The following is a 13,784-nucleotide window of genomic DNA, read 5'->3' as shown; positions in this document are numbered from 1 at the left end:
TATATTATGCTAATTCTGTGAAACAGCTCAAAAGTATCTGTGGCAAAAGCAGAGGAGCAATGTTTTTAAATGAAATAAACTGATTACCCCCCTTCCACTTGTGATCTTGCAATAATGTCTTGATACTGTTGACATCTGGCCTCTATTTAAATTTTCCCTTACATGATTGGTGCCTTTCAGTGATTAATTAATTATGTCTGGGAAGCTTTAGAGATTTTACCAATTTCTTTTAGGTACAATCTGTAAACTTGGAAATACTTATCAGTGAGCTATTACTTCCTTCTGAATGTACATGCTATGCTTATTTCCTGCCTATGGGATTTTGGTTGCAGTTCAGCCATAGCTGTGACCAAACAGTCATGCATATTAATTGGTAGATTTATGCAGGTTTGCATCCCCTTCACATCTAAAGATGAAGCCAGCCACTTCATCAGGGTTTGAATGAACATTTTAGTGTCCAATGCTCATTCACAATGCATCTGCATTGCCAGCACAAAGGCAGGGTTTGTCATGCATGCAAAAGGCAGCTTCCATGCACATCTCTCTCTTGTTAAATCGAGACACTGATCTCTGAAACCAAGCAGCCACAGCTAGAATAACTCAATGGAAGAAAAGTGTGGCAAATGAGAATTGCACAGGAATAGTTCACCAATAGCTAGCACCAAGATGTTTGGTAAAGACATCATGAATTGAAAGCATTTATGAAAAAATTGTGACCATGACAGACAACAGTACAATAATATAAAAAAGTAGAGGGTGGAATAATTTATTTAGCCCCACTTGAGAGCAAGACCTCCAACAAGTCTTTGCCAGTCCTTCTCTGAAGCTAGGGTAAGTCATTCTTCCACTTTCCACTATACTCTCACACAGGTATGCAACAAGGCACTAATTTGGGGGGTAAGGGAAGGAGATGAGGGTGATAATAGACAGGGAGCTCTTTCTTATTTTCTTTTTTTGTAAACTGCACAAAAGCTGGTGCCCTGATGGAAGACACACGGCCAGATTTCCCCGCCCCCCCTCAGAGCTCTACTGACACACCTCAGTTGAATGGGTGCCAATTGTATCCAAATGGGTTGGCGACAAAACCAAAACATCCGCTAGAATTACTGGATTGGTAGTGCTTGTCTTCCGTGTGTGGGTGTACTTCAGCAGATTACAGCAGTACTTGTCTACAAGCTCTACTACTGAAAAAAATTCCACCTACATAGCCACCTACATAGTTATCCCGTGCGGACCAGCCGGGGTAAAGCTGCATGTGGAGCTGTCGTTCCTTTCTGGCTAGTTCATAATATTTAGCTTGTTCTTCTCTGGATAATGCATGCCACTGCAGAGAGAAAGAAAACAAAACCACAAGCACAACAGAATGTCATTAATACAGTGTGTGTACAATGTGCATTCACATTCAAGCTTTGGAAAATGGCAGCCAATTAAAGCATATCAACTGATGCAGACTATTCATTTATTTATTATTAAGAACTCTATTTTATCCAGGTTAGCTTAAGCTGGGTTATACCGATGGAGCCTTTCACTTTTGAAAATGGAGTAGTGTAATTCTTCAAGTACTTTTACCAGTGGTAGATGGTGCCCATTGGAAGACCAACAGTAGTAGAAGCAGGAGCCAATGACAGGCAGAATCAACTAATTCCAGCTTTGTCGCCAACATCCTCTTTGCTGTGTTGTGAAAGGGCAGTACTGAGACTAAGGAGGAGGAAAATGACAGGCGGTGCCATCCCAGGAATGGTTGTAAGTAAGAAGGCAGGCAGGTGAGGTCTTGATGGGACAGAGCCCCACTCACCCTGGATGGACCAGCCGCCAACAGCTATTCCCCTTTAACCAGCATTCATTTGAACAAGACATGTAAGGAATGCCCATAAAGTAGACCACACTTTAAATCTGCCTCTCCCTTCCCCACTTGTCACAATTTGTCACTCTGGTAAACCAGCCCCCTCCAAATAATAATAATGACATACATTAATCAAACACCTATTTTTAATGCCTGTAAGGCAGGCCTGCACAATGTGTGACAGAATAAGTAAAATAGAACCTACAAGCTGTAGCTTGCTGGGAAGTCAATACATCTTGAATTTGCTACCTGTCTTCAGAACTATGCTTTGCCACAAGTTGCGAAGGCCTGCTTTAAGATACAACTCCATCTTCCATATGTAAGAAGTTTGTTTTTACTATTATTTTTCGGCTACCAGTTACATAAATTACTATAGCTTCACATGGGACTCGTGAACAGAGGCCTACAGTTCATACAACATCCAGACTTAAGGTTCCTACATCTAGAGAATGGAGAATCAAGCTTCAAGTAAAAGCTTCTACAGCCTTCTAAGTACAGAGTTCTTCACTAAGAGGCTACAGTGGTGTGTTTAGAGATACCTTACAGAGAGAAGTAAGAATGCTGGGGTTCCTAAGACATGTCTCAGAATTAAGGGGCAGAGCAACCAAGGTATGGTGATGCCCAAGCACTGATGGAGAGGTGGATGGAGTTGAAAAGGCAAGGTCTACATCAAAGTGGGGTCATAGCGACAGAAAAAGAAATGCATCTGCTGGATAAAAGTATGTAGCATATCATTATGCTGTGCATGTGCACATGCATTTGGTGAAAATGTAACTTTATTTCCTTGTCTGTGTAACTAGAATGCAAGGAAGTTTCAAAGCACAAGTATTCAACCAGAAAGCTCGGAAGTTCCACTGGGCAGCCAAATGCCATAATCACACTTAAAATAACATTGTGGATTGTGCCCTTTCATTTCAGACAAGTATCACACTCTCATTCTATCCCACATGCAAACTTGCATATACATATCCTGACTAGTTACCTACCCTTCGACCAAGGATTTGATTGATGGCTGCACTCTCTTTCAATGTGCATTCTGCTACAACTTTTGCTCTCATTTCCTTCATATACAACATAAATGCATTAAGAGGTTTCTTTATGTGTGGCTTCTTTTTCTCCTCTTCTTTTTTGGAGTCCTGATGTTTTCTGGATGGTTGACAAGAACAGACAGAAGGAGCTTGTACAACATTGTCAAAATACTTCTATGCACTTATCCCAATCTTTGCCTCCATCATTAAAACCATAATGAGGGGAGCAAAGAAAAACTCAAAAACCCTGAAACTAGCTGTAAAGCATCATACCAGCAGCCATGTACGAGAGAGAGCTGCCCTTGGAGCACATCGCTTCATGAGATTACAGTACACTACTCCATGTATTTTTTTTACATCAGATTTTTAACCTTTTGCCATATCTACATGGGCAAACCTAGGGTTCTGTGCTCCAAAATATACATAGCCATCAGTTTCGAGTACCTGACTCTGAAGCAAATATGAGCTTTGAGGTGAACTATCATAAGATGCAGAGGTAGCAAGGAGCCATTTTACTGCCCTCACAGTAAGGGGATCCTCCCCGCTGCCCAGGATATTTATAAACACTTCCAACAATTTTCTTCTCTTCCCCACCTGTAACTTCCCCTGTGGATCGTCATGTAACACAGGCATCTAATAATTTACACAGTGAATGTGTGAAGAAGCTGACTTATAGTGAACCTGACCATTGGTCTAACTAGCCCAGTATTGGCAGCAGCTTTCCAAAGTCTCCAGCAGACAGGTCTTCTCCAATCATATCAGATACTGGAGATGCCAGAGAGGGAACCTGGGGCATAAAGTAGGTGTTACTCTGCTGGGTTATAACCACTCTCCCCATGGCAGTAGACAGCCTTCAAACCCCAGGTCTTAATTTTCTTGCCTAGCAATAGGTGCTGAGATATGAAGCAATTAGGGTAGAGGATGACGAAGAGACAGGTATCCAAACTGTTGGAGAATGGGAAATCTAAGCCTGTGCAAGTGAACCTGCTCATGAGAATGCAAGAAGAGCCTTCCAAGATCAGAACAATGCTGTACATCTGGCTTCCAGCAGTAGCCAGCCAGGTGCCAAGCAGTGTGTGAAGGCGATAGCCCCTTCCTGATGCTTATCCCTACCATGTGGCTCTGAAATGTGTTTGCTTTTCTAAAACCAACTGAGCCGATTGTGATGACTCTGAAGGCGGGAGGTTTAACACAATGTCTGGGCGGATGAAAAACTGGGCCCCGGGTTAACCATTCAAAATGCTTATTTGGTTAATAATAATCTTGGCCAATAAAATTACGGCCCCTATTTAATAAACAGCATATGAATGTGCAAAATATCTGTGGGGCAAAACTTCTCTCCAAGTCTTACTAGAAACAACAGGCTTTACATGGGATCACATACACTGCGTTTAGCCAGAATTGTTGGCAATTGCTCTGGAAACAAATAACTGAAGTTATTTCAGAAGCTGCATACTTTGCTATTAGGACGCGGGTGGCGCTGTGGGTAAATCCTCAGTGCCTAGGACTTGCTGATCGTATGGTCGGCGGTTCGAATCCCCGCGGTGGGGTGAGCTCCCGTCGTTCGGTCCCAGCTCCTGCCCACCTAGCAGTTCGAAAACACCCTTAAGTGCAAGTAGATAAATAGGTACCGCTTTATAGCGGGAAGGTAAATGGCGTTTCCGTGTGCTGCGCTGGTGCTGGCTCGCCAGCTGCAGCTTCGTCACGCTGGCCACGTGACCCGGAAGCGTCTTCGGACGGCGCCGGCTCACGGCCTCTAGAGCGAGATGAGCACGCAACCCTAGAGTCGGACACAACTGGCCCGTACAGGCAGGGGTACCTTTACCTTTTTAAAGGGACCCCTGACAATTAAGTCCAGTCGCAAACGACTCTGGGGTTGCGGCGCTCATCTCGCTTTAAAGGCCGAGGGAGCTGGCGTTTGTCCGCTTCCGCACACAGTTTTTCCGGGTCATGTGGCTGGAGTGGTACTTATTTATCTACTTGCACTGGCATGCTTTCGAACTGCTAGGTTGGCAGGAGCTGGGACTGAACAACGGGAGTTCACCCCATCACGGGGATTCGAACTGCCGAGCTTTCGATAGGCAAGCCCAAGAGGCTCAATGGTTTAACTCACAGTGCCACCTGCGTCCCAGTGCCACCCGCGTCCCATAAATACTTTGCTATTAGCCACCCATAAATAAAAAGATAAGGAATTCCCGAGTGCTTCAAATACACACATTTGTTCACTATCTTGACTCGTTCAAAAACCATAGACTTCATATATATCTATACAGGCACTCTCCAAATGAAGGAAAGGGGACTTGGGATTTTCTCAGGTCTGGGGTGGGCAGGCTCATGTCTCTCTGACATCAATTCACCCTGAACAACTCAAAGGCTAATGAAAGTTAAGACACAGTCTAGGTGCTTGTAAATCCCAGCACACCCATCCTGTAGGAAAAGGGCTGTTGTTTAGTTATAGAGGTGTATGCTTTGCTTGTAGAAGGTAGTACACTTGATCCACAATATTTCCCTGTCTGAAACCCTGGAAAACTATTGCCAATATGTGTAATTTTGAGCTTGCATGGTCCAATGGTCTTTACTTTGTTTGTCATAAGGCAGCTTCCAATATTCCACACCTTCTACAATAAGCAACATTAAATAAAAGTTTGTAAAATAGATTTGAATATTAAAAAAAAATACTTACGAGCTGTGGAGTGAGCCGACATCATTCTGGGAAGATTCCTGTTTGACTGTTGGGGTGACTATGGCCGGATGAGGAATCCCAGTCGTATGTAAACTATGATGTGGAGGGACCATGTGTGGAGGGAACCTAGAGGAGAGAAAGCTGTGTAAATCGTCAGAATAAAAATGAATGAATGGGGAGGGGTGTGTACACGCATATAATAAAAGGCATATAAAAAGCAAACAAACTCTAGACAAGCATATATGAAAACTGGCAGCAACAATAAATGATACTTTAAACATCATAATTCTTCTACTATCATGAACAGAAATAACAACTTTTTAAATAATAATAATAGTAACAATAACAACAACAATAATAATAATAGTTCAGTTCATGGTTAAAAAAAAACCAGAAATTTGACCACTCCTTTTTCATTGTAAAGTGCAAGTCCTACTCATATAAAACTATGGGGAAACAGCCTCTGGGGATTTGAACTTTTAATATGAACCTCAAATCAGGCTGAGGATTATAAAATGGCTCTTTATTTCATTGTTATAAATAGCAAGTGTTTGTGGAACCTCGATTTACATGCAATTCTTCACCTTATTAGCTATAGTCTCTTAAAATGGAGCGTAAGAAAATTGCAGGTTTTGTTGTTTTTTAATCATTGTCTTATAACTCCATGGCACAGGAAATCAAATTTGAAATTGACTTGAGATTTAAAAGCAGGGACTTCTTAAAGAGGGAAAACAGGAAACATTTGAAAGGAAAATGGGATATGTGAGTGGTAAGATCCAAATGTACAGTCAAATAAATATTGGATCGTGCACTGGTGTTGTACCTATGTTCCTATAGCCATCTTTCACTAAACAAGAATCAATAAACATGCTTTCTAGTGGCAAAACAATACACTGATTAATGAATGGTGTTCAAGTGTACTCAAAGTAAGTAGCAGCAACATTAAAGTTGACTAGGCTATTTCCCTTCAATCCTAAAACGCTACTCTAAAAGGGGTGTGTATGTATGTGCTGAACCAAAGAAAGATGGAAGAAGAAGTAGAGTCCTTCCTTCACCTCAACCCACATGCAAAATTGCATAGGTCCCTATCATCTTTTTGTCATTCTTTGCCATATTCTAATCTAGCATAACCAAGCTACAGATAACAACAATGGCATATGCTAGTGCCAGAAGCAGCTCAGTAGGTGAGGCCAAGCAGATCACCTGTGCTAGCTTCCCAACAGGTGGGTCACTATTGCTTACTGGGAGGGGCAGGAGGAGCAAGGCACTGGAGATGTCTGCTTGATGCAAATGCAACAGCAGAGCCAATCTGAAGATCCTGGCTGGTTGCCAGGATACCAACCTCCCCACCACCTCACTTGGGACAGGTGTAGCATCAAATGAGAAGGGAAGGGGTTAGAAGGGGGTGAAGCAACGAGAATGGGAAAGAAAAGAGCTATGATTAAATGGGCACAAGACATTGGTCATAACATTATGTTTGCTGACTGGGAACAGTTATGGACCACCGGTATAAAGTTCACGGCATGTAATGCCTTAAGAGAGAACATTATGAAAATGATATATAGGTGGTACATGACCCCAGTCAAGCTGGCAAAAATTTACCATACGCCCAATAACAAATGTTGGAAATGTAAGGAAACTGAAGGTACTTTCTACCACCTTTGGTGGACGTGCCCTAGGATTAAGGTCTTCTGGGAAATGATTTATAATGAAATGAAAAAGGTGCTTAAATGCACTTTCGTGAAGAAACCAGAAGCTTTTCTCCTGGGCATGGTAGGTCAATTGGTGTCAAGGAAAGATAGGACGTTTTTTATGTATGCTACAACAACAGCAAGAGTACTCTTAGCAAAGTATTGGAAGACACAAGAACTACCCACACTGGAAGAATGGCAGACCAAGGTGATTGACTACATGGGGCTGGCGGAGATGACTGGCAGAATCCGTGACCAAGGGAAAGAGACGGTGGAAGAAGATTGGAAGAAATTTAAAGTTTATCTTAAGAACTGTTGTAAAATTAATGAGTGCTAAAATGTCATGGGTAAAGCAAAACAGAATTGCAGTGACAAACAATTAGTTATGAGAAAAAAGATTTAAAGAAAGTGCTATAAGAAATTGAAATTAGGGGTTGCTGGATTGATTTAAAACAGGGATGCAGAAAGGGGAGGTATGGGGAAGTCGCTGAAAGAAGGTTTAAGGAAAGAAAAGTTAAGAAATTACATGTGTTTATATGTTTGTTTGTTTGTTTATGTATTGTGTTGTTTTGTCTTTTAATATGTGTTGAAAAACCAATAAAAAATTTATAAAAAAAAAAAGATCAATGACCAAACATGATCATGCTTATTAATTTCAATAGGTGTACTCTGAATAAAACATAATAGAATACTACCCTCAAATTTGTTTGTATTTTTTTTTAAAAAAAACAAAACTCTATGGGATTTCTGATTATAACTACAAAGGTACTTATCAAGACTCAAACTTTATGTTCAGCTGTAAAATATGTGGTCACAGAATCATAGAATCGAAAGAGACCACAAGGGTCATAAAAGTTTGCTATGCCTTTGGGGTGTAGCAGGGCATAAAAGAAGTAGGCAAAGTTATATGTTCAACAGTAGAGAGGTGTAAAATATGAGTTGATGCCCAATTTCAGAATTTGACAGAGAGCTGTGGTGTGTGTGTGTGTGTGTGTGTGTGAGAGAGAGAGAGAGAGAGAGAGAGAGAGGGAGGCAGGGAGGGTGAGAGAGAAGATAGTAATCTACTTTAGCGTTTAATTCTGGGTCTGTGTGAAGGGGGGGAATCTATCATCTTTTTATATTATTATTAAATAAATATAATTAAATATTAAATCAAACATCAAACCACCTATTCAATACAATGGGGCATGATTATAAAAGGCACATGTCCTGCACTCATGCATGTCAAAAGTGGACAAGCATGAACATATGAATGTCAAAAGTGGACAAGCATGAACATATGAATGTGGTGAATGTTCAATTACACAGAGCATATTTAGCAATGTAAGAAACTGCATGTCAGCAAAAATGCTTAATCACACTATTCATCACACAGTAGGTCTTAAAGTTGAAATTTTCACATATGAAATAAAAGCACACATTGTACATTTTAATGCATTTTTGTCCGTTAAACATAGAGAACATGTTTCATTGCGCACACACATGCCATGTGCATGCACATGTGGATTATTTTTTTAATGCTACCCCCCCTTTTTCTGCGTGTTTGTTTGCATAGCGTGCTATCACATATAAAGGACACACACCCTTCTTTGACTGAGAAATTCCTTTCCGCAGACAAGTATTCTATGAATTGCAACAAACACCCTAAAAAATTCTAAGCAGCTCATTATATACCCCTGTCTGCTTTTATGGCTCCAAGCCAGAATATAATGATGAGCCGTAACTTGTTAAGGACAACTAATTTTTTGTTCCTGGCTGTCTCAGGGGCTTCTCTCTTACTCACTCTCACTTTACTTCACTGTTGACATGTTTCTGTTAACTGGATGTCATCTGCCTGCCTTGATTTTATGCACAAGCAGTGGGATGCATTTTTTCGTGCAACAATTCTGCTTTGAGTTGCATTAGATTTGTCATTATTCCCTCATTTTCCCCTTGCACTTGTAACATTTCATCTATTCCTGCCTCCCCCCCTTTTTTTCCTCCTTTTTTTGAGCCACGGTGCACCCATATTATGGTTTATACATGATCTTGCTCCCTTTGAAGCCGGCAGATTTCAGAGCCAGCCCTCGTCAGGAGAAGTGCCTGCTACCAATTTAGCAGGCTGAGGGCCCCGAGCTCCAACATCTCAATCTAAAGGGGGTCACAGAGTGGCACAAGCGAGTGTCAGCAAGTGCTGTTTAATTGCCAATCTTGGCTTCTCCATGGTGTTTAAAGTATAATGACCCATCACTTAATTCTGAGAAGTCCTGGCCCTGCTGCTGAATAGAATGAATATCAAAGGATGTGCTAGAACAGGGCAAGGAGCATACAATTCCTATAACTGCTGTAAGTATAATAGACTTGTACTTCTGTCGTCCCATTACCACAATAATGTATTTAATTTGCTGTATACCCTTTTTAACTAGATCCCTTTCATAAAGGCATATCTAAGGGATAGAACTGATCTCTCTCTCTCTCTCACTCACTCATTCCTGCCCCTTGCAAAAAACTAAACAGATAAATAGAACAGCCTTAATAATAATTAAGATGAACTCAGACTCATTTTTATTGCCCTTTCTCAGCTTGCCAGTCTTTTTCACAAATGTGCAATATTAGCAGAAAGGTTAGCATTAGGGAATCTGGGTTTTGATTATATTTGTGTGTGCAGAATTGGTTTGCTGCCTTGTTCTGCAACTGTATAAGAGAAGAGTTATCTGCTAGCCATGAAGTTTCCTTTAGCTTCTCCATGCCCTTTGCTTCCTCAAACCCTTCCTCCTCTGTAATCTAACCTTCACGTATTAACTGCAGGGATTGGAAAGGTCCAGGAGGGGGAGGGAGTTGAGGGGGAAATGTGGAACCTTGCTATGTAATGCATGCTAATTTAATTATGTACCATCATCAAAATGGATTAGCTGTTTCAGCCCATCAGGAAAGTCTAAACCTCCACCGATTTAATTAACTAGACTGAAAATCAGATGAACAGAGAATAAAACTATCATTAGGAGCAATTAGTGATTACTTAAACATAGTGCTGCCAAGCAGTTTGTAAATAAAACTAGCAGCCCTTGGAAAATTAGCTGGAATTAATTGGAGGTTGGGGCAGAGAGAGAGAAAATATATACTTCTAAGCCCTTTAGAGGATCAGGTGGGTCTTTTTATGTCAACTAAAAATAATTTGAGCTTGGGAATGAGAAGAAAATGCAACACCCCTCCTTCTAAGTCTGCTTGCATAATAAAAGCAGACAGACCCTGTTCTTCATAGAAAACCCTGCTTGAAATGAGAGCTATGGAGAAAGCAAAACTTGCAACAGCATAATCTCCAGGCTTCTCAATATCATAGGGTTACAATGATGCCTCCCTCTAGTTAGTTAAGAATTAAAATAAACGCAGTTCAAAAGCACTGATCTTCAAGAACGGACTTATATGACAAGGCTTTGTCACTGGGAACGATGTGAGGGTTCCCTACACCCACCCCAAACTAAAACAAAGATCATTGCATAACTAAATAAAGGCATTTTTTTTAGCAAACTTCACTGCCCTACAGAGAGTGATAAACAGAAGTAGCAGATGCCCCTACTTCTGGACCTGAGTACTTTGAACTCACCTTGACATGGAAGCATTGACAGTCAGAGCGGTTGGGTAGGGATGTCGGAATCCCCCTGTTGTGATTGGATAGACTGGTTGACCTTGCCTAGAAAGATGGGGGGAGGGGGAAAGAATGAGTAAAAAACCAGGGGTATGTATTTTTGGCATTTTAAATTTCTCTCTCTCTCTCTCTCTCTGCACAGTAAGCTTTATTCTCATTTGATCAGAACAAAAATCTTGGGGATTGTACAGCACGGATCAAAGGAAAGAAACACAGAACAATTTGAATGCCATAAATCTGATACGAATGGCTAATTAAATTTTATAACCTCTGCTTATGTCAATAGAGACCCTCTCCCCAAGCTGAAACTAGGTGTTTTGTTGTAATAATTAAAGGCGAAGTCTTGCTTGCTTTAATGGAGCCATCACACTAATTGAGGGCTACACATCCAAAGGAAAACAATAATGAATGTAAATTTATACCAAAATAAAGTACAGTGAATCAAAGGACTTCAGTTGCGCTTTGGGCCTCTTTCGGTATTTAGATCTCGGTGAGAAAACATTAAATTAACAGAGCTTAATTTGTAGCCTTTTGTCAGATTAACAAGTGTTGACAAGAGTTACCGGGGGAGAGTCCCCAAGAAGTATTGTGGGTAACCAATAGACAATCATACCTCATTACAATAATTAAAAAATACAGCAACATGCAAAACAGCATCCTCATGAAAGCTACACAACTTTTTCTGATTGAGGTTTGTCTGTGTTGGCTGGTCCTTTTCATCTGTCTTTCAAATGTATCCACTGAACGGGTAAGTTGTTATTTGGGGTGTGAGTTTTTCTTGAAAGGTTACTCTGCTAAATATACTCACAGCCCATCTTAATACAGAGCAGAGCCCATAAATGGTTAAAATAATAAAAATACCAGGTGGACAGTCCTATCTTTTAAAGGAATTTGATGTTTATGCTCTTTGGCTCTTCAAAAAGTTGCATGGGGTACAAAAAAGTTATCTCTCTGAAGAAAAGAAGGGGGGATGATAGTTGTACATTAAAATGTCTTTGAAATACCCAAACAGTTATTTATTATGAATTCTGTAAAATCTACTCCTGCATACAGAAGATATGTAGGTAGCCCATCAAATGACAAGACATTGTAAAAGTCCTACTACAATATAGAAACCAAAGGTATACTGGTGTTTGTTTGGATAACTGTCACAGGGAGAACAAGAGGCTAGTGATTCTATTTTCCTGCTATTATTTTCTTCCTTTGAAGTGTGAACTTTCTGAAGCATAATCAGGATGTGTTTTCTAAAACTGCAGTGTTACCCCCCCTAGGGATCACACATTTTGTCTATAAAAATAAGAAATAGGCCCATAGGACCAGGAAAATGAATAGAATAGTGTACCACCTGTAAAAGGAACCACTGTTTCCAGGTGGCCACATAAAAGGCCACAGGTTCCAATTCTGCAAATATATTCGAGCTGTATATACTACAGTATAGTAGTATAGTATTAGTACTAGGTTGATATTTTTTCAGTGCAAACAACCTTTCTCCCATTTCAACACCAAAAGGTTGCAGGGACATAGGGAACCTGCTACTTAGAATGGGTTACATAATAAAGGAAATTATTTGAAGCTAAAATTAGATTAATAAAGCCAAACAGAAGGAAAGGAGGGGACAACACCACAAATCAGGGGGGAAATAAGAGAGAGAGAGAGTCTGGTTCAAGTTAATACTCAAAATCATCAATGTACTTTTTGCATCTAATGCATTTTGACTAATTGTCATATTCAGACTCATGTAAATCACACAATCTTATTACAGTGGCTTATTACAACTATTAATTTAGAGCATGTTGCAATCAATTGTTTCAACTAGTGCAGTGGAACAGGATTGTGCAAGATTTGCTTGTCCCTGAAGAAGACAAGTAGTCAAAATGTATGAGGCAAATCACATTTTTTTAAAGCATTGTTTTAAGATTTTGGCTCTTTTAATTTTAATTTTCAGATTAGTAAGACCATTACTGCACCTATTAATTAGACATTGCAAAAATACTGCCTACACATTAGAACTCTTCTTCCCTCTTGTTGTTATTACACATTTTGAAATTAGGTTCTCCCCATGAGCTCTCTCCTGCAGTCGGTAGAGCCTGCAACTCTTTATCTCAGGATTGTGGGTTTGAGACCCATGTTGGGCAAAAGATTCCTGCATTCCAGCGGGTGGGGCTAGATGACCCTCATGGTCCCTTCCAACTCCACAATTCTATGATCCTATGATTCACTTGGCTCCCTCCCAATTTTTAGGCCATGTTCCAGCCAATTAAAAAATATTATCCCAAACCTTGGAAACAAGAATTAAAGGGGAATGCAAATGTAATGCAATTGCACAATGCGCAATAGTAGTGTACTATAAAAATAATAGGGTATCAGCAAAGGATGTTTCTGAAACAGCAATCCTACAAATTATACCATCCAGAACGTTTTCACCCCACTCTATCAGAACAAATGTTTGACATTTATGATCCATGGATCACCCTCTGATGTCAGGACACATGAAATGATGCCCTCATGCTCTGTTCTTATTTAACACGCAATGACCCGTCACTTTAGTTCATTTAATCTTTATTGAGCCAAAGTTATTGATTTGCCCATGCCATAAACTGGCAGCTGGCAAGCATGCTTAACTCAACGTATGCATTTCAGGCAAAGCAAATAAGCACAATTATCCTCCCCCCCCACTCCCCCCCCACATATGTACAAAAATGAAAAATAAAAAATAAAATGGAAAAAATGGAACTCCTTACTGTGGTACTAACCATCCTAGCGGATGGGGGATTTGCCCTACAGTGCCCGGTGATAGTGGATAATAAGGAGATATATCTGGAGGGTGCGGAGGCCGTGGAATTCCTAGGGAAGAGGAAAAGGAAGCATCATGAAAGTGGGTCAGGGCAGGGGGAAAAGGGGGATTAAAAAAGAA

At 40.5% G+C, this 13,784-nt stretch overlaps 1 protein-coding gene across 43 annotated transcripts in view; it reads right to left on the bottom strand.

Moving 5' to 3' along the window:
- TCF7L2 (transcription factor 7 like 2) overlaps positions 1-13,784 on the bottom strand; it is a 202,305-nt gene that overhangs the window by 17,574 nt on the left and 170,947 nt on the right. For 23 of the 43 annotated variants that reach the window (XM_083616615.1, XM_083616611.1, XM_083616612.1 and 20 more), the window contains 5 exons: positions 13,612-13,714; positions 10,829-10,915; positions 5,555-5,695; positions 2,830-2,989; positions 1,205-1,324 (listed from right to left, as the gene is read on the bottom strand). In XM_083616615.1, coding sequence (XP_083472741.1) covers positions 1,205-1,324; positions 2,830-2,989; positions 5,555-5,695; positions 10,829-10,915; positions 13,612-13,714 — 611 coding nt within the window. The remainder of the gene's footprint in view (positions 1-1,204; positions 1,325-2,829; positions 2,990-5,554; positions 5,696-10,828; positions 10,916-13,611; positions 13,715-13,784) is intronic. The other 20 variants (XM_083616619.1, XM_083616626.1, XM_083616614.1 and 17 more) reach the window with 3 other exon arrangements.

The sequence above is a fragment of the Podarcis filfolensis genome (genome assembly GCF_964270895.1).
Source record: "Podarcis filfolensis genome assembly, chromosome: 5".
NCBI lineage: Eukaryota > Metazoa > Chordata > Lepidosauria > Squamata > Lacertidae > Podarcis > Podarcis filfolensis.
Note: the sequence above shows the minus strand (reverse complement) of the source record. Positions and strands in the feature narration are given on the sequence as shown.